The sequence below is a fragment of the Diceros bicornis genome, chromosome 3, assembly GCF_020826845.1.
Source record: "Diceros bicornis minor isolate mBicDic1 chromosome 3, mDicBic1.mat.cur, whole genome shotgun sequence".
Lineage (NCBI taxonomy): Eukaryota > Metazoa > Chordata > Mammalia > Perissodactyla > Rhinocerotidae > Diceros > Diceros bicornis.
The window spans coordinates 45108642-45130392 of NC_080742.1; the positions used below are offsets into that span (position 1 = coordinate 45108642).

The following is a 21751-nucleotide window of genomic DNA, read 5'->3' on the forward strand; positions in this document are numbered from 1 at the left end:
TCTCCGCCTCTGGCTGGACTGTGCAGGTAAATGAGGGCACCATCTTGAACCCAAGGACAAAAGTCATATTTCGTTCGATTCCGACTTCAGATCAAAAACAAAACAAAAAACTGCCTAATAAGCAACAAACTCGAGCTTAGATTCCACAGTCTCATACATATCTGCATATTCCTCAGTGAAGTGAGAAGAGGGAGCAGCTGATTTTGACGGTTGTCTTTTCATTCACTCTATCTGGTAGATGTTTAAACTGCACGTTTTTACAGAAATTTAATTTCACTCGCTCGCAATCTCCCCTCCCCCAAGAAGGCTGCCTTCTGGGACGAATGTTTTTAGAATTGTTTTTTCTTTTCCTAATCTGGAATTTTGTTTCGCTGGCTTCAGCCTAAATCGCACGCAGAAGAACGAAGACACATCCACAAACTTGAGAGGGGGAAAAAAATAGAAGGAAAAGAAAATAGTCCACGTAAACAAGAAAGACCGGCCGTTCGAGGCCCTCGCTGCAACAAACCCCTAACGATCTCATTGCAGGGCGCCCACGAAATCCCGGCTATAATTGAGTGTTTTCTTTGAGGTTTTCTGACCATGTGCTTTTTTACCATGGTTACTATGACTCTGATACGAGAAGCTGGATATGCATTATGATCCCGTCCCATCCTTTCCCCAAGGCTTATCTTCCTGGCCCTTACAAAGGGAGAATATAAAGGGGGGATTTTGTGCCAGTGATTTTAACCTGCCCCACCTTCCAGTGACCTGCCACATGCTCCTTCTTACTTTATAGACATCTGGGAATTCCATACATGCCTTAAACTCCAATTACACACCTTCTTCAAAGGATATGTGCTTTGATTTGCTAAGAACGTTAAGTGGGCTCACGTCCTGGGGCCTTGAGACAAAAGCGAATGGAAAATGTATCCCATACCCTGTTTACTGGGTCTACTTCGCTGTTCAGTAAATAAGGATAATTAATAATCTTGTTTGCATTTTCGAGGGCTCAGTTTCGAGGTTTCTGGGAAATAGTGGGGTTGCCGGCTGTGAGAAACTATGAGGAAACCGATTTCTCCTTCCACTTTGCCGGTGCACTTTCCTTCCACTTTCGCTGGTGCTGGGGGTGGGGCATGCTTTACGACACACGAGCAGAAAATTCTGGAAAAGTGGCCCCCGGGGATCCCCCTCCCGACCCCTGTTTGTCGCTAATGCGGGCCTGTCTCTGGAAATTTGAGGTTGGGCCTTTGCCTGACTGTTGCTGCTGCTTCCCTTGCTACCGCTGACACTTGGAGCCGCCGCCTTCGCGCAGCGGCCAGACGCGGGGCCCGGGGCCGTCCACGCCATCCGAGCAGGGCACGGACATCGTCACCCTCTCTGCGGTGCGGGTCCGGCCCGCCACCCACGCCGGGGAGTCTGGGCTCGCGCCCCCTGCTGCGCCCGCCGCAGGTGAGACTCCCGCTCCCCACGGAGTTCTGTTTGGGTTTCCGTGGCGTTTGTTCCCCACAGGTTTGTTTGTTTTTCTTCAAATTACAGATGCAGGGAAAACCGCCTGACATCATGAGAGCGGGACAAACGCTCACTTTGAAGGATTCCTGGGCAGGACTTCAAGTGAAATCATATGCCTGAGAAGAACTTGATACCGGTCTAGAGAAAATAACCAGTTCTGACTTTGCCAAACCGTGGAATGTGCAAAATGCTCGACTTTTTTGCAAGAGGCCAAGTGTCCCTTAAAAAGCTCCATTATGAATATGAGCCTGAAGACAGAAGGAGCAAGAAGCTTATGCCGTTGTTGAGTGTGGGAAAGAAAGTACACACATAGTGTGAGTTTCTGCTACTTAACGTTATTGTATTAATAATATGTTTCACTTTGGGGAGGGTACTTGCAACTGTGCGTGACTGATCATCTGTGCATTGCTCAGCGAGTGTGTGCACAAAGAGGGGAAATGTGTGTGTATGGGGACAAAAAGTTACTGCTTTCTTATGACTGAAGGCTATCAGTCTAACGAAATTAAAAGCAAGATTTAAAACATTATGTGTACAGTAAAGGAAACATTCTTAATTGTTTAGAATTCACCCAAGACAATTTAATACAATACTTTCCCTCCAGTGAATACATTTTAGCTAAAGGGTAAAGACTCTGAGGTCCAGCCACCACATTAAATTCTCACTTCTGTAACAGACATAATTCATTCTAAGTGTCTTTTAAATAAGAATAGGTAGCAAAAATAAAATGAAAAAAAGATTGAAAACAGGAAATAATCGTAGAGAGATAGAAACACAGGTGGCTTCATTCCTATTCTAAAAAAGTATTAGCATTATCATGTGTATGGGGGGGAGGTTGGGAATACAGAAATAGTATAAAGTTGAAAATTGTATTCTAATACTTAACATTTTCCACTGTGAATTCTTCTCATTCAAAGTAAAACTATTCACCACCTTTCTTTCATTCATTTATTTATTTCTTGGAAAATCTAGGGGAAAATATTACCTTCAGTTTAGTATTTAGTATTACTCAACATAAATGTGGCATTTGCTTTTCTCCGAAGTGTTTTCTCTTATGAGGAAAGTGGAGAGAATAAAACACCAAAAAAAAAAAAAAAAAAAAGAAAGAAAGAAAAGAAAAAGGCAAATGGAAAGCTATCTTTTTTTTGAAACATCTAGTTTTTGTATCATCAGAGTTAAAAGATAGAGATTACCTTCTCAGCAATGATGGTCAGCTCCATCCTGATGTACGTCAAGAAATCTGAAATATCAAATAGTCAGACCAAGCTAGTGAACAAGATTCCTCCATGAACAATTTAGAAAATGGAGGTGGTTGGATGATACACACAAAAGAGAGAATTACCATCTTGATGCTCTCCCTCAGCCTTCTAGGGCACCCTCCTTACACTTCTGCCCTACACACACACACACACACACACACATACACACTGCACAAATACACCCATGCCCCACAAATACACCCACACATAATCACTTTCCTGTCTCATTATTTGGTAAAGGACTATCAAAATCCAAAAATTAATTCCCCAAGCCTTCACCAATCTTTTAAAATAAGAAAATGCTACTGGCTCCTTATTGTAAAATATGGTCTAAAATATTCACAATAATAAGTTTACAATATTGTTATGTCAACATTCTATGATGATGTGTGGAGAGGGAAGCAAAACCCTTCAGGCAATATAATAACCTTAACCTGAGCTGAGCAAACATGATCTGTTTTGATTCATACACTTATTTGCCATAGTCATTGTTTGAATTAGGCAGCAAAATTATTTTCCAGTTTGAAAGCTTCTCTAATTACACTTGAACACAGTAAACTGGATATAAAAGTTAAGAACTAAGTGATACAAACTCACTATTTCTAATGATATTAATTATAAATGCCAATATTTTCCTGGCCCAGAAATAACCAGAATAAAAAAAAAAATCAAGTACTATTTGTCCCTGTTATTGTTTTACTTAACTTCATCAGATTTTGTATACATACAAGCAAGAAAAAGTCTGTGTAATTCGGGATAAAATATATTTGCTTATGAACTGAGTAGAAAATCAATAGGTATAGCATTTAAAGTTGTAACTGTTCCAATAGATACCAAGGATAATGAAAGTTCAGGTTCTTTGTTGAGTGTATTTTACTCCATAGCTGTATGTTCTTTATACATAAGGAAGAAGCATGCTTCCCAAATGGATAAGATCAACATGGGAAGATATTCTTAACTTTGGCTTTTCTTTTTAGCAAACATGACGCTAAATGTAATTTTCATTCATGAAAGAAGAGTTAAGCAAATTACTTTACAAATGGAATTCTCTTTCCTGCATCCTTTCACAGAAATGAACCTATTATTTAAAAATCCTCACAAAGAATGGAGGGCATGACAACAATACACAGTAACAAGAGGAAACAGTGCTGGCTTCATACTACTTATTTGTATTTAACTGTTTTACAGCTGCCTACTCAAAATATAAGTAAGACAGGTGAGTAACAAATTTAAGTTTTTGCTGGTTGGGGACCTGATAAAAGATGGAGAGATGCTGCTAAGCCCACTGGACACCTAACTGGAATAATAATAAAGCTGTCTTTCTAAATAACATGCCTGTGCCTGTCAGTAGCTCCTTTGAGATTTTCCCTGCTTTGTTTATATTAGTGCCCCTCCCTCCTGGGTGCCTCCAGAGTTAAACAAGCAGGTATTTACCTCCAACTTAATCCTAAGCTTTAAAAATATAGACCAAACTCTAAGGTTCTTAAAATTTTCAATCATATTTATTTATTGCAGAAAAATAATATACAAAGATATTTACAAAACAATCATAAAAATATGAATGCATTTAGACACCGGATCTATTTGCATTTTACCGTGGGTCATCAATAAATAAATAGAATGTTGTTTTTTGTTTTTTAAGTTTTTTTTTTTCCCTCAGAGGAAGAATGAAAAAAGGAATTCACTGACTGATTTTGCAAGTCAGTTTGATCTCACTATTTTTATTTCTAAAGGTGTTCTTAAAATTCCTCTGATTGTTACCATTTTAAAATGGAGAAAGTCCATAATGATGCCTTTCCTTTCAGTGGCTGATTGGCACGACCTCTTGAGAATGCATGCATGAAAAAATAAAAATAAAAACATTCTTCGTCAAAAAAAAAAAAAAAAAGGAACACAAACAACTGTTCAGACTTCTATCAGAATGTCGAGTGTGAGGATGGTGCCGCTGCCCGTCTGGGAATCACTGTCCACGGGCCTCTCTCGCTTTCTCTTTTAAAAGTGCGCCCCACGCCCTGTTTCTTTGAATTTGGGTCTGCTCTTCTAATTTCCAAGAAAATCTTTCGCATATATATTTATTTTTAGTTATCCAGCTCCAGAGTCTCTAGACTGTCCATTTTCTCCTTCTCTGGAAACAATGACATCTGCAAAAACCCAGAGGGGGGAAAGTTGGTTATTGTTTAGGTCTCGGTGGCTGTTTTCTAAGACTAGTGAGCACTGTTCTTATCACCACCACTGAGAAATTAGGCTGAACAACCTGGAAGGATTTCAGCTCAAGGGCAAGAGGAAGTGGGTGGGCGGAAAGGAGGAGGAGGTGGAATTTGGAAACATTTGTTTCAAGGAGAACGAAAACTTAAAGCCAAAAGAAAGGGAGGCGCTGGCAAGATTGACCTTACCCAGGACCCTTGAATCTTTTTCAGTCTTCCCTGCTGTCTGTCACGCACACTCACGCACACGCACACCCCTCACAAGGGCGCATCCCTCTCTCCCTAGCCGGGACTGAACCGCCTTCCAGGGACGCTCGGGGGATGAGGTGGCGGTGCCAGGTTGGGTGGGGACGCTGAGAGGGCAAAGGGGGAGGAAGGCGAGGTGGACAGGGAGCCGCGGCCTGGCCGTCAGTCCGTCTGCCACCTGAGCGGCGAAGGGGCACAGAGGCGCGGGTCCTTACCTAGGTCTCCGGCCCTGCCGAGGGGGTGGGGAGCTCCGCCTGCTAGTGGGACGCGGACATGGACCAGGCCCCCTCCATCCTCCAGACCGAGAAGGCGTAGCTGAGCCGTTCGTGGGCCACATAGCTGCAGCTTGCCATCTTGGAGTCCAGCTCGTCGCTCTGGAGGACCTGGTAGAGGAAGTCGATGTACCTGGCCGCCAGTTTGAGGGTCTGGATCTTGCTCAGCTTGTCCGAGGGCAGCGTGGGGATGATCTTCCGCAACGCGGCGAACGCCTCGTTCAGCGACTGCGTGCGCTGGCGCTCCCGCACGTTGGCCATGACCCGCTGCGTCTGCAGCTCCTCGTAGGACTGCGGACTCCCGCCGCCGCTGCTGCTGCCGCCGCCGCCGCCCGCGCCGCCGCCGCAGCCCGCAGACTTCTTGCCGCGCTTGCCCTGGGCCGGGCTGCCAGGCTCGTCGCCGCCTCCGACGCCCCCGCCCGCAGCCCCGCCGGGCCCCGCGCCGCCGCCCGCGCTGCGCCGGCTGCTGCGCCTCTTGCGCCCCCCGCGCTTGCCGCTCGGCGGCTGCTGCCGGTCCGGCTCCTCCTCGCTGTTGCTCAGGCTGTCGTCGGCCGGCGAGACTGGCGAGCTGGACACGTCCTGCATCATCTCTCGGGCGGCAACGCGCGGCCTCGCGGGCCCGGGGCAGAGGGGCGGCCCGGGGAAGAGGAGGAGAGCGGGGCGCCTCAGCCCGCCAGCTTCCCCCGCGCGCGGCGCCGGCCCGGGCGGTGCGGCCCGCCGAGGAGGGAGCGGGAGGAGGGACCGGGAGGATCTCCGCGGGGAGGGCGCGCGGGGGAGGCGGGGAGGGAGGCGGGAGGGGGAGGGGACGGTGTGGATGGCCCCGAGGTCCAAAAAGAAGGCGCCCAACGGCCGCACGCACACCCCGCTTGGCCTCCTGGAAACGATGCCTGTGCCGGCGAGCCCGCGAGGTGTCTGGGAGTTGGGCGAAAGCTGCAGACTTGGAGGCTCTTATACCTCCGAGCAGGCGTAAAGTTTGGGGGCAGCAGTGTCATTGGCCTGACGTGGGGAGGAGGGACTTTTCGGAGTTTTATAGGAAAGTTTCCGCTTTCCAGCCCCCCATCCCCGTCCCCACCCCCCTTCCTCGGGGTCTAACAATTCGTCCTCCCAAACCATTCAAAAACGACCTGGCCCAGGCGGCCGGCCCCTCTGCCCGCCTCCTTGCTGCCCTCCCCCTTCCCGCCCGCCTCCCTCCGCCAGCGGGCGCGGGGCAATTTCCTTCCGCGCCGGAGCGCGCGGGCCGCGCCCCCGCACCCGAGCGCAGCCCGGGGAAGCGGCCGGAGGGAACAATCCCGGCCGCGGTGTCGCTCCCTCCCAGAGTGGCTGTGACAGCAGCGCCGGCAACAGCTTCTACGCAGTGGGTGATGTCTTATCTCGCCCCAGTATCCGCTAGGTCCGTAGGGCTAGTTTGGGATTGCTGGGGCGGGGGAATGGCAAGAAAAATGGGAACCGCGAAGCCCACCCAATGGTCAGGTAGAAGGGCCCCTGGAGTCCCAAAAGCCCAACCACCGCGGCTGGCCTTGAGGTCTTGGGCGTTTCTGAAGACGTGGCCGTGCCGCGAGGACTACGGATCTGCGTCCCGGCCTGCTCTCTCACTCCTCTCTGAGAAGTATCTGGGCCTTTCTTTTCCCTCCACAGCGACCCATCGAACGCTTGCCAACGCCCAAAGGACTACCCCTCCGAAGGTGCTAGAAAGAGGCAGAAGTTCATTCTGCGGAAGGCAGTCCTGTCCTTGGAGAAGGCAGCAGGGCCGGAGTGGGGCAGCGCAGCGTCTTCGCCGCGGCCCTGATCGCCTGAGCTGCAGCCCAAGGTGGAGGACCCTGGGGCCATTTCATCCCAACCCCACTCCCCAAAAAGGCCCTGCATTGTGACCTTTAAAGGGCAGATCGTAAGAGAGTGAGATAGGGGTTCAACATTGCCTGGACACACGGGGCTGCCAGCTGTGAGAACCCCCTTCCCCACCCCTCATTCCTAGGAGGTCGAGTGGGCAATTATGCTCCGTGCGCCCCAAACGCATTCCAATTGCTTGGACACTTTTACATTTTAAGCATTTCTATCTAATAAGTTAACAACAAAGAGCCCTAAAGAGGGTGTTAACGCCGATTCTAGCAAATTGGAAGCAACAAAAGTTGGTGAGCTGGTGAAGAGAAGAGAAGCCGCAGTGGAAAAGAAGCCCATTTTTGTAATGCTAGCTTTTTTTTTTTTTTTCCTTTTTCGGAACGAGTTGGGGTAGAATAACCGTTTCACGTTCATTCTTTACGTTGCAGAGCCAACCAGAGGTCAAAAGCAGTAGTCTGTTTTCGGGGGCAGATTTGGGGGGTGCCGAAGTGCTGCTTGGGTGACCTGCGCAGGCCGAGGTCAGTTCTCGCTCTCCCCCAGTGTGGACTCGCAAGCGAGAATTAACTCAGCGAAGCGCCCCTGTCTGGGCTGGATCGAGGGTCGCAGCCTTGTCTGGGGAAGGAGACAGGAACCCAGGCGACGCGCGCGGGTAGGCCACGTGGCTGCGCCCCGCTGAGGCTCGCAGCTTCGGTCCCGGAAACCCCGGGGTCTGGAGCGCCTGGGGTCGGCTGAAGGGCTCAGCCTTCTGGGGGAAGTGAGGGCAAGAGGCATCCCTCCCGCAGCGGGCTAACAAGGCTGTGCTTTCCATGAGAGGGGCGACTTGCAGGGTTTGTCTATCACCATTTTTACAAATATTCAGAAACAATGACCACAGCATGCCAACTGGCCTGCTTCGCATGTCACTGCCATATTTTAAGATGAAAGCCTGTCTGAAAATCAGATTCTACTTGACATCCACTTAATAGCAGGCAGGCAGGTTAAAGCGCACTAAGTCACCCTTGTGTTTGCATCTTATGCCTATGGGATTTTATCTCTTGGAAGCAGTGAGAGAATAAGGCAGAAATTCTGCCCCATTCTCTGCAGTGTGTTCTCTTTTGTAAATCTGAGTTGCAGAGTATTCCGCAATTCTTATTTGAACCTTGCTGCAGAAATCTCGAAAATTTTCCACCTTTACATATCGGTTTTTTTTTTTTTTAAGATCAACCTCAAATCTTAATTTTGTTTTGTTTTGTTTTTTTCCGTTAGCTGAATTCTCAAAAATAAAGAGATCTAATAATTGGACTCTTTCTTTTGTGGCTGTGGGTAAGCAAGACAGGAAAGTGCGGGCAGAGTGTAAAGGAAACCCTACCTGACCAAGGGGAATTGGGGTTGGGGTGGATGGAAAGAGGGACAGACAAGCTGCAGGAGAAAGCTAGTCCACAACAGCGCTGCAGCCAGGGATCATTAGCCAGTCCCAACTTGCAGTCATCAATCTCCAAGACTAGTTCTTAAACAAGTGAGCCCAGCCCTTCTCCAGGCACTAGACTTCTAAAGGGTGAAGAGCTTCTGGCCATTGGGTATAGGGATGCCTAGGGCTGGGGTGATGCTCTGGATGCCAGAATACTTAGAAGAGGGTTTAAAATGAATGACCTAACCAGAAGAATCCAGGCATGGAATCTTCCCGATGGAGTCACAATAAATGACTTTGGTTCTGAGAAGAAATTTCTCTTGAACTCTTTGAAGGAGTGGAGGATGAGGATGAGGATGAGATGGGTTTTTGAGTGCTCAAATGTTACTTTTTGAGCAGAATGTTGTAGCTTGACAAATGAATTACCTCTCCAAACGCCTGGGGCTTGATACTCTCTACTTTGCAAACTGCATCATTTCATGGCCAGTTGTCCCACTCTGCTCATCTATAGCTATATCCTACCTAACATTTAATCTAAAAATTTCTTTATCCATACTTGCTGGGGCAAGAATAAAGGCAGGCTCCCTTTCTGTGTGCTGACGAGCCAACTATAATTCTGTTATCTTGTATGTGCAACAATAATGATAACTTCCACCATATTCAGTTTAACATAAGAAAGCTTAATTAGGTCTAAAATCCAAATTTTAGGCTCTTAAAAAGCAGTCTTATAAATTTCCTTTTGGGGCTGAACTCAGCCTGACTTGAAGGATGTCAGTGGAGTACCACCTTCTTTGGGAATACTGAATCAACTGGAATTGAATCATTTTGTCTACTTCTAAATAAATTCTCTGAAAAAAAATTTAACTGAAAACAAAAAAGTTTTCCTTTTGTACTTGGATAATTAAAAATGAGCTTTGTTTTCAAACTGCAAGCTTGGCATGTTCACAGTCCTTCCTGAGGAATGTGTGCTGTGTTAAAAATTGAAAAAAAATACTGTTAGAACTAACAGAGTTAGGAATCTCATACTGAGCGTATGCAATAAGTATGTATGTATCTGTATCCTTACAGTTTGAATATGCACTGGCATTCTCTTAGCAGCAATCATTTATAAATACTTTTAGAGAAAAGTAATAGAAACACGCATACGCTATAGAATTGTTAGCAAGCTGGTAAATTTTAGGGTTGAGACTTGCAAAAAAGGTGAGTACTTGAATCTGTTCCTATTTTTTCTCCTCATTCTTTGGATGACCTACCACCTGTTTGTTGGCTTCCAGTTCTGTGAAATAATTTCTCTGAATTGCATGAATGAAACGCAGGAGCATTCACACAGAAGGGGGCGCAAATTGGAAAAGGCTGTAGTTGAGTGGATCTCAGATGAGATTGTGCATCTTAGATTTCATCTCGTTTTAAACACTCCACAGGGATTGCCTAGTTTGATATTTCAGTGAGAGAATTTCATCAAAGTGGAATATAAAGTTTTTGTCTGCACAAGTGACTTTGATAACTGTGTAAAAGCAGATTCTTCCTCAGAGACACAAATAGCCTTCATGTTGTTTGAACAGCTTGCCCTAAGTAAGAGGTCATTCTCTTTCTCTTTTGATGATAGTTTAATTCATGGATTTAACTGATCCTACCTTTCTCTTTCTGAATTTCTTTAAGAATAAGGAACTAAAATGATAAAATTTGAAGCTTTCAATCCAGAAATAAAATGAAAAAGAATAAAGCACACGAAATTGAGTTGCCAAGAGCACCTCAAATGAGCAAATCAAATTTTCAAATAAATATTAATGTTTAATATTTGACATTATCTGCATTCTGCATTCAAAATGAGGATGAGATAAGGAGACATAACATTCCAAACTTGTAGGGAGAGAATAACCAAAGTGTGGAAAAGTATGGAGTCTTGAAGAGCCTTGTTGTTTTTCCATTTATTAACTTAGTGGGTGTGCAGGCTAGAGAGTTTGTGTCCCATATTTGCTGCCAATTAACCTCGTTGAAATACATTCTCACTTTACTTATTTCAAAGAATTGCTGAAATAACTGAAGAAATAATATCAGAAATACTTAGTTATTTATAGAGGCTTTTCTCATGGCCACAATCTTCCTCCATAGTAAGCATTTTTATCTTTTCTTCTTAATCATCTGATGATCAAGCAATTTAAATATAAATGCAATGATTTACATTCTGTGTTCTTCCAGCTAAACTTCCCTTTCTGATTACTCACAACCTTCATTTCTCTTCATTTCAAGGAATTTCCTTTTTTCACAAATGGCTTTTCCTGAAGCCTTAAATGCTATTTCCGTTGTTTGGATTGATTCTTCCTGCAGAAAACATGTTGTTTTTGCCGGTGACCACAAGAGGACACAATTTCCTAGAGAAATTTTTTAAAAAGACGATTATAGAAGTCAATGAATGTCTTTTGGGGAATGTCTGATTTATGTCACTTTTATTAATTTTTTAAAACCATGAACATGAGTTGGCTTTAGATTTGGGGGGAGATTTTATCTTTTCTCTTTATTATAGAACATAAAAGAAAAGCATACATTTATGAAAATATACTAAAATACTACCATTTAAAGGGAAAATGTTTATTTTACCTTAGCAGAATTTTGTACAAAACTCACTCTCAGTGACCTGGAATTTTACTTTCTTAATTTTAGGGCCATGTCTGGCAACGAAAAACAGCTTTTAAAAAATATATGACTATTCCAAAATGTCTTTGAAAGTTTGACATTTTAGTTTGGCATTTGAGATGTCTTTGCATGAAAAATTACATGGAAATTATGTTTTATGGCTTGTCGATTATATTTTAATGCACATGATAGCTTAAGAACTAAAATTATTTTTCAGAAATATGGAAAAATAGGGTATTTTTAAGGTATTGACTCCCAACACTTCCCCAGAATTATTATACACAGTCTTTGACTTAAAGATTCCTTTCCTCTTTCTTACTATTTCCTTTCAAAAAAGGTTTCAGAGCATCTGATTACTTTGTAAATTAAAGTAAATTACAGTGAATTATGTTTTGGTATTTTTCTGGAAGAATTTTATGGTTCTGGTGGAGTGCCGTGACAACCAGGCTGGGGAAGCCCTGCTTCAGTTGGAACTCAGTACTTTTGCCTTGCACTTGTGTCTTCTTGCAGATGCATTCCTAATCACATTCTCTGAGACCCTGCTGGAGGGACTGAGCAATGGACCAAATGACCTGGAAAAAGAAGAGAAAAAGACGAGAGAGAGAACAGAGTAAAAATAAGGAGATCAAGAGAAACAGTGCAGAATGTGGCGAGAGAAGGTGAAAGGGAGCTAGAGCAAGTGAGCAAGACTGATAGAGAAAAAGAATGAGGCTTGATGCGTAGGGGGAATAAAAGGCTTAAATGACAAGAGAAAGAAATAAATTAATGCACCTAGTGGGAAATAGAAAAGCACCAGGATTATTTGCCTCAGTTTCTGCCCAAAGAGATTGTTGTTAAGTAGCTGCCTGTCCCTTGGTGTAGGCATTTAATTTTAAAAATCCCTGTCATTCTCACCCAAGTCATAACAAAAAGTAAGGAACAGGGTGGAGGGCCATGAAACTTTTAATTAAAGTTGATATTCATCTAATAGGTATGTTCTATCCACAATTACAGTGAAGATGGTAACATGTTGTCATTACTGGATCTCAAGATAGTGGAGGGGAAGACATCTGTGGGGATACTGATGCCATGACTCCATGAAAAATGCTATGAACCATGATAGGATTTCAGAAATCTTATGTGGTTGCTAAGACTCCTTGTTCATTAGTTATATTCCATGTGACCACCACAATGGAGATAAAATTGAGTGTTTTTCCCTGTGATTAGCGAGGATCAATGCCTTTGCCCTTCCCACTTCAGATATCTCAGGGAAAGACATAGCTGTAAGTGATGAGTCTTATTCTTACTCACCCCTACTCAAGACCTTGAGAGATTGTAAGGTTCTGGTTCTGCCTAATGGTGCATTTGGGAGACCTGAATTCTGGTTTCAATGGGCACTAATTAATTGTAGCAGGTTTATTGATTCTTTTGTAATTAACAAAAGTTCATCAAAGTCTAATTATTTTAGGTGCTCTGAGTAAGAAGATTTAGTCCCTGACATCAAGGATGTCATAGTCTAACGGGAAATAAAACATAAAAACAATTTTGCAACATGGAGGGCTAAATGCTGTGATAGATGTTTTCAAGAGTGCCAAGGAAGGACACTGGACTGATCTGAGGTGACAGGATGCCTTTACCTGGGAAATTGGGAAATTACCTCACTGCAATAGTAGCCTCCAAATACACTTCCAGGAGCCTGTCTCAGACACAAACACACAGAAATGCCCACAGACCAAATTAAGATGCACATGTCACATGGTTTATTGAGTCAATTTGAAATATACAGCAAGAAAGGGAAATAGATGGAGTATGTTAATATATTAGGGTAGGTTGCAAACAGGCAGGAGGGACCATGCTACCCAGATCCTGGGGAACACAGGTACACAATATTAATATGTTCTGTTTCTCTCTTTCTCTGTCTCATCAGCCTTCCTTGCTGATGGTGTGGTTAAGAGATCCAAAGTTAAGGGTGAGCAGTGATGGAGGGTGACTGGAGCTGAAGTACACTTGCTCTATTTCAGAGGCACAGGGCAAATACTCTAGTCCTCAGCTGGGGCTTGACACTTAGCCTGCTGAGCAGCTGTGGATTTTATCTTTCTGTCTTGGTCAGAGGACAAGTGGGCCAGATTGGATGTCAACAACAGGGAGCCTACCTAAGACCTCGTGAATATGGGTGCTTCGTGAATGTGGGGTTCCAGGAGAGCTTCATGATTATTTGATGCTTACATAGCCTTTCTGTCCCTTCCTACTTACTTGACTGATGTCTAAGATGTCTCTCAGGTTACTTATTTCCATACTTAATGTCGTCTATCCTCCTTGTTTCTCTTATTCTCTTTAGCAGAATTGGATATTCATAAATAATACAGCAAGCATACATTACAGTTTTTCTGAAGTACACTTTATCTCAGCTTTAGTCTAGAAGGATGAATGAGGGTAAACCAGGTAAGAAGTAGAAAGAATAGGAGGACAGAAAGACATTGGGAACTGCATGGGCAAAGGCACAGAGGCCTGAGCACGCATGGTCTTTTCAGGGACCTGTAGAGGGTTTTGTGTGGCTGGAGAAGAGAATGGGTGTGGGAGCAGCCAGAAACTATCTAAAGTTTAGATCACAGTAACTTTGTCTGCCATGCTAAGGAATTTGGGTTTTGTTCTAAATACAACTGGTAAAACTGAAGAATGTTAGGCAAGGAAAGGACATGATCAGATTTCTATTTTAGAAATATCAGTCCCTGGACAGACAGCGCAGGGGATGGATTAGACAATCACGTGATTAGATTTAGGAAGTTCTTGCATCAACCCACAATATACCTAATGTAAGTACATCAATTTACTTATGGGAACTTACAGCATTTCAGTAGCTATAGGCATGTGGACAGAATAATATAAAGCTGAGAGAAGATGACTAGATTTAGGAAGATTTAGAGGCATCAGTTTCCTCATCTGTAAAATGAAGTGACTGGATAGATAATTTGAAAAAGTTGAAAAAGATGTAAACTTAAAAGGATTTTAAAAATTATCTGTCTAACTAGTCAGTTTTACAGATGAAAAGTTTGCTCTGTGACTGCTTATAACTCTAGGATTCTGCCATATCTGGAAGCTGAAAGCATTTTCCTAAGTGATGAGAATGTTTCCTTCTAATTCTGGAAACTGCTTGTGGCCAACTGTGGGCCTAAACTTTTGTGCCAAAAATGAGTAAAACAGGCAGTGACGTGGTTTGAAGGGGGGTAGGAGGGGTTTCCTCCAGAATCCACTTTATACTTCCCATAGTCATGCTTTAAGTCTGTCACTGGTAAGTCATTAAGTTGGGGCCTGGCATTGTCCTCCCCAGACTCCTCTTTTAGATGGCAAAGTCCCCAAGGTGAGGTAACACATTAGGTCACTAACACCTTCGAGTGAATTAGATTGTATGATGTTTTTCTCAAGACAGGAGGGGCTCAGCATGGCCAAAAGACACCAGGACATATTGAAGAGGCCGAACTGAAAGGCAGGGAAAATTGTAAAGAAAGGAAACGTTGTGGTACTAGGGCCTTTGCGATTTTTCCAAGTGTGGGCCTTGGCCTGACACCATGGGCCTGTCTGAGCCTCCCATGCCTGTTACTCAGTGTGGCTGAAGCTGTCCAGTTCTGTCTTTTGGATTCAGTTCTAGAAAGATAGAGTACAATGAGGTAGTGAGGAAGGAGCCCACTGGCCTTGTCTCATCATCTCAATTTCTGTCAAGGTCTTAGAACCTTGAAATGTATCTGTCAAATAAGGATACTCTTCTATTTCACTATCAGATGTGTGTTAAGAGCAAACAATAATCCATGCTCTCTTGGTTTTAACTATAATAGACCTATTTAGATGTAGTTGTGTTCAAGAGTAGAAATATTTCCAGGGACTATGAAGTGTATATAACGACTGGGAAAACAAAAATATCCACTAACGGTCATAACCAACCTTAACAGCAATTTTAATTTCACAGCCAAGTTTTTGGACTAGAGAGAAATAATTGTTAAAAATACCCTAAAGAGAAAGACAAAGATGTTAATTCTGAAGCATTCAGCAGGCTTGGAATATCTGAAGAGCAGCTACTGCAAATGAATTGTGTTTAATTTATTTTTTAACTGGGCCATTCTCCAAAACAGACTACAGACTGATATAATTATTAGGAAAAATAAACTTTACTTCTAGATTTATGTAACATTTATTCACTACTATTTTTATTATATTATTTCTTATATGAAAATTGAACACCCAGATATTCTATAGAATTGATTAAAATATTTTGCAGTGCTTTGTTTACCACACATTTTCAATGAGAGAGAGAATTTCATCGCAAGCTTTGGTAAGACAGAATGACTATGGGATTGTATATGTGAAGCCATCAGCAATAGAAGCTGCAATCACAGTGTGCTACAGCTTTTGTCATTTCCATGAGTTAACAGGTATGGCAGAGGATCATGTAATTGGAGTAATTCCATAGAAAGAAAGCAAAATAAAAATAGGAATCTAGGTAACTTTCCTAGATTAAATTAGATGATCATTTTACTTTAATTTATTATAAAATTCTTAAAACATCACAATTGCAGAACTGGAGAAATTGCTTATAAGAAAATCACTTCGATAAAATCATAGACTACTAGAGCTAGGAGCAGTTTGAGAATTCCAGAGCACTTCTTCCTTTTCTGGCAAGATAGAGTGGCCATAGAGAACAGTGTGGTGGATGAGAGCCCAGATTCTGGAGCCAGTCAGCCTGAGTTCAAATATAGCTCAACTTCTCACTACTTGTGTAACTTAGATGTGTTACTTACCGCTCCATGCTTCCTGTGAAAGGGAGAGAATAGTGTATATCATTAGGTTGTTGCGATGATGAAATAAAGTCATAAGTGCTAACCACTTAAAATGGTTCCTGGCACTTGATATGTGTTTGATATTATTATTTTAAATGAGGAATAAGTTATGCAGTACCTTGTAGACTAAGATGAAGCATTTGCATTCAATTCTAAGTGCAAAAGGATGGGTTTAAATGGTAAATAAGGACATTAATGGATGATCCAGTTCTGTTTTGAAGAGCAACTGTTATTATATCCTTGTTTCACTCCCTAAAGACTCAAAGTTCAGGGTGGGGACACTAATTGGAGGAGGTTCAATAATTCATCTATGCCCTAGCTGACAAGAAATGGTAACAGGAGGCACATGACTTCTTCAGTTTCTGTATTGGGTGGTGTCTTGTCTGAGCTAAAGACTCTCATATTCAACTGTCCATTTGATACCAAAATGTGGGTTTCTCACAGACATTTTCAACTTATTGTCACTATAAAATAACTTGTTCCTTCCACCACTGCAAGTCAGTAAATTATTTATCTAATTGTTTAGCCTAAAAACCTAAGAGCCATCGTTAATCCCTCTGTTTTCTTCAGCCCCTGCTCTCCTCCATCCAAGTGATCATGAGAAGTGCAGTCTCCCACCAAGACTGACAGACCGGGTATTCACCCAATAGCAGGAATTTGGTTTGAATGGGGGGCATTAAGAACTCCAGCAGAGATAGCATTTCAGAGTCCATAGCATTGAGACTCTCTGTAGCACAAGTGGTGTTGAGTGGCTCCTATTAGACTGTTTCATTTGTGTTAGTATTTTCTTCCCAAGTAGCCTAATTGCCATAAGAAACCAGACTCTCTTCATATTCCTCAAGGGCTCCATAATGTGCAGAATGGGTGCTCCATAAATACTTGTTTATTGATTATTACTCTCTTTAGAAATTTGCAAAGAGTGCAAGTACTATCATAGGTCAAATATTCTTCAGTTTACTTCAGTGTTACCCTAAACTTACATTTTAGCCAATACATTTGAACAACGACGAAATGGAGTAATATCTATTACTTAAAATTCAGAGATTAAAATCACTTACTTTAAAAATATTAATTTGGAGACTGTTTCCTCCCACAAGTACTCAATCAAACAATACCACTAACTGGATTCTGAGATTATTCAATAAACATATCTGGTCTTGCTCGCCCAAATGCTGTAGCTCATAATTAGGGCAGTGTTTTATTTTGTATAACAGCATCAGAGGGACATGGCACAGCACAAAGATTGGGAGGAGAAAAAAAACTACAATAAAGAAAAAATTATCTCTAAATTCTCCCTTTTATTTTCTTTGCAAAGTAGAAGCTGAAGCAGTTGACCCTGAGCTGGAAGAGAAGGAAAACTTTCAGCTGTGTAGTTTCTGAACCAGAGGTTTGTGTAATAAAATGGGTGGGAGAAAATACTAAGGGAAGTTGTGGTAATTAGAATAGGAAGGGTAGTTAGTTCTTTGCTGAAATGTCAGTCTTGTCCTTTTCTGATTTCTCTTTGCTGAAATGTCAGTCTTGTCCTTTTCCTTTTCTCCCTAGATGGCATAACCATCTAGGGAGTGGTCCATTCTAATCATAATATGAAGATATCACTCCACCACAAGTGTCAGAACGCAAGGGTATTCACTTGATAACATTCCTATGCAGCAGGAATAATGCCAACTCAGTAATATGCCAAGGTCTATGGCATGTAAGGACTTTTCTTTGGGGGAAGAGAGACCAGTTAGGAGGACATTGCAGTAATCTAGGTGAGAGGTGATTGTGACCCAAAGTGGGGTGGCAGTGGAGGAGTTGGAATTCGAAAGAAGTAGTCAGATTCTAGATATATTTTGAAGGTAGAGCTAACAGGATTCACTAAAGATAAGATAGGAGGTGTGTGGGAGAGGAATCAAAAATGACTCTAAGGCTTTATTTGAGCAAAAGAAAAGGAGAGTTGGCAATCGCTGAGATGGAGAAGGCTGTGGTGGAACAAACACATTTTAGGGAGATAGAGTTCAATTTCAGACATGTTGAGTTTCAGATGGCTGTTAGAAATCCAAGTTGAATTGTTGGACAGGCAGTTAGACATGTGAGTCTGGAGTTTGTGAGAGAGGTCTGGGCTGGAGATAAAATTTGGAATATATCAACATATGGATAGCCTTTTAAGCTATGTAACTGGAGGAGATCACTGTGGGAGTGAGTGTGTGTGAGGAATAGATGAGGACTGAAACCAAAGAGAAGATGGGAATCACTGTGATGGACAAAAAATAAGTCAGAGAAGGTGTATAGGGATTAATGGGGTGGGTGCAATTTTAAGTAGGGTGATATTTGTGAAATTAGAGATAATTAATTTTCCCAAGAAGAGACTAGGACTAATTGAGAAGAAGCAATAATCAATAATAAAAGACATAAAGAAAATAGTTCTCCAAAGTAGGAAAAAAAATTAAGAGTTCATAGAATGGAGTGGCACACCATATTCCAGGCAAAAATGAATGAAAACAGATCCATACCCAGAAATATTCTCAGAAAAATGTTGAATATTGAAGATAAACCATCATATAGGCATCCAGATAGAGAACATGGATAATTTACAAAGCAACGAAAATCAGACTATGTAGGTCTTCTCCATAAGAACACACGCCAAAAAAGATATAGTCCAAGAAGTTCATATGGTCACCCAAAGTCACATTTACACAAAAGAACATGTATGGAAGGACTTGGAAAATACCATTTTGTCCTCTCAACAACAACAACAACAGCAAAACGGTGGAGTATATTCTTAGCTTGCTGAGAATGACACAAGAACTGTGGTGAGCAATGCTACAAGGAAACACAACAATTTAAGTCCAATCAATTGTTATAAAAATGGCAACAAGAGTTAAGTGCAAAACTTAACAAAAAATTCTTAAAGGAGAACATCTTATAAAAATATTTATGTATTTATAAATATACACTTAATTCCAGAAAAAGACTTGAGATAGAGGACATAAATAGAAAAAGTCAGCAGGAAGACATACATTAAAAATAAGTAAGGGCCGGTCCGGTGGCCTAGAGGTTAAGTTCAGCACACTCTGCTTCAGTGGCATGGTTTGCTTCCCGGGCACAGACCTACACCACTCATCAGCGGCCATGCTGTGGCAGCGACCCACATACAAAATAGAGGAAGGTTGGCGACAGATGTTAGCTCAGGGCAAATCTTCCTTGGAAAAAAAAAAAAACCCAAAAGTAAGATAAATGAATCAAAAAGAAAACAAAAGAGAATAAGGGTATAAAGTAAAACTTAGCTAAGTTAGCAGCAGAAAGTATATCCAATGTCCTATGTACTTTATTTTGAGGATATATAGCTTATATTTAAGAGGCCTGGGATTCTAGGAAGTTAGTTGTCTTTCTTGTCCTATGTATTTTTTATTGATGGATCAGACACTTGGCTCTAAGAAGTCTAGTTATACAATGTGAACAATTGTAAGATCCATAGGGTCCATGAGGAAACATCTCCCCTCCACACACACAGTCCAGGAAAAGTCCAAACATTCCTGGTACTATGACCTTAAAGAAGTTTTTTCACTTAAGTTCATTGGAGAAGGAAGCATTCACAAGGAAGTATCACAAAGGACACTATCCTTGACAACATCTGTATATTAAATACTCAACAGATTTCATAGTGTTGTTCTTTTTTTTTTTAATAATGTCATTTAATATAGGTTTAAGATATTACGGTGGCAAAAATGATTTACTGAAAGTGATTTTACCAAACTCTAATTTCTTTCTGATTGGGTGGTTTAATCCTGTCATAGATTTTTGAGTATCTTTAATAATACATATCCTCTGGCTATCTTCAGCAAATATTGTCTTTCTTAGTTGAGATATTGAAAGTTATTGAGAAGTGATTTTGAGATTTCGCTCCCTGAACTTTGACAATAAAACACAGTATTCTAGGTTACCAGTGAAATGATGTTTTCTTTAGAAAACCATTGAGCCCAACAAAATCTTAAATGGAAGACTTATGCTTAACTTGAAAGCTTTGTTGCCCCTGGTTTGGAGGCAAAGGTATAACGATTAACAATTATAACCTTCTACAATTTAGTACTATTAGCCCAAATCTGTATTGTCAAAAAGAAAGTCACAGCAGACACGTGAATTAGAAGTATGCTTAATTTCTTGTAATTAAAAAATTTGAATTTAGATAAGATATATTTTAACTATATTTTTTGAAAAATTTTATTGTATTTAAATTATATTGTTCATACTGTCATAGAATGAAAATAACTGAGTTGTGCATCATAATGTATACAGCTGATTTCTATTCTATCATATTTCATGTTCTGTTTCATTTTGTACAGTTAGACTGTTTTTCCCTTCTGAACCATCAGAATGGCACCTTGTGAGATGAGGCTAGAGTATGAGGAGTTGAGAAGTGTTATAAACTGGTGTTGGGAAAAGGTATAGTGAATAGCACTCCCTTCCTCATGCCAGCCTAACATGCTCAGAACAATTTCAGCTTGGTCTTGCCCATTTGTACTTTGGCCTTAGGCTTAAAATTCTTCTGTGTAGTCTGAGATCATTCTGCCCCTTGGTGGTCCACTATATTAATAAGACTTCATTGTGTGTCAGGCACTGTCCCGAGGCACCTGGGAGGAAGAGATATATTAGGTAGGCTCTGGAACTATAATAAAGAGATCCAAAAACATAGTGGATTAAACAAGGCAGTTTATTTATCTTACGAAAAATTTGGATAGGTGTTACAGGCTTGGTTCAGTGGCTCAGCTATGTTGGATGTTGGAGATTTAACTTTTTACTCCAGTATCCTCAAAACGTGACTTCCATTTCATGGACCAAATGGCCACTACAGGTCTCATTTCAGTTTTGCATTCCAGACAGTGGGAAAGGAGAAAATCAAGGGGGAAAACAAGGCCCCCTTTTAAGGGCCCTATCTAGAAATTACATGTGACTTCTGCTCATATCCCATTACTAGATCTTAGTCACATAGGCACAACTAACTACAAGTGAGGCTGTGAAATGTAGTCATTAGTTGGATGACCTTGTCTAGTGTAACCTGCACGGGTTCTATTGCTAAAGGAAGAAGGGGAGAATGGATATTGTTAGAACTAGCAGGCTCTTTATCAAGTAGTGAACCAAATGATCTTGATCTTTGGCTTCAACTTGACTCTGAGCTCGGAATTTACTCCGTTAGACCTAGTCATAGTCTACATGCTAGGTATAGCCATGTTACTCAGCTTGCCAATGCTGCTGTTCTAAGCAGCCTCAACTTAAGGATATTTAAGTATAAAATAGTACAGAACTTAACAATATATTAACTACATTTCATATAACTTACATATTAACTACATTTCTTCTATTCCATTCCAATAGCTACTATTTCTAATGCTCCCACATATGCCATCCAATATCTGCACAAGTTGGTTAAGTGGACGTCCCATATTCTATTATGAGCTCTTTTTAGGCAAGATATCTTAACCAAACTAGAAAATTTTGCTGAGAACAGAGCCAAGTCCATCGTAAGCATCCAATAAATATTTGATAGATTTTTGTTAAATTGGTAATGAAAGTTAGCACAAGAACTGGATGCTGAACAGAGCAAGAAAACTCAATGTGATCCAGTCCAATTTAAATGTAG

The 21751-nt window shown here is 41.8% G+C and overlaps 1 protein-coding gene across 1 annotated transcript; it reads right to left on the minus strand.

The window, feature by feature from the left end:
• Positions 1 to 4235: 4235 nt before the first annotated feature.
• On the minus strand, positions 4236 to 6120 carry TWIST1 (twist family bHLH transcription factor 1). Its single transcript, XM_058568814.1, has 2 exons — positions 5413 to 6120; positions 4236 to 4888 (listed from the first exon to the last, which is right to left on the minus strand). Exon 1 carries the CDS (start codon positions 6055 to 6057, stop codon positions 5455 to 5457), a length of 603 nt encoding a protein of 200 aa, XP_058424797.1. The 5' UTR covers positions 6058 to 6120; the 3' UTR covers positions 4236 to 4888; positions 5413 to 5454.
• Between the last annotated feature and the right edge of the window lie 15631 nt (positions 6121 to 21751).

What these genes read in the sequence shown, in the direction of transcription:
- TWIST1 (XM_058568814.1), bottom strand. Translation starts at nt 6,057, where the DNA reads ATGATGCAGGACGTGTCCAGCTCGCCAGTCTCGCCGGCCGACGACAGC.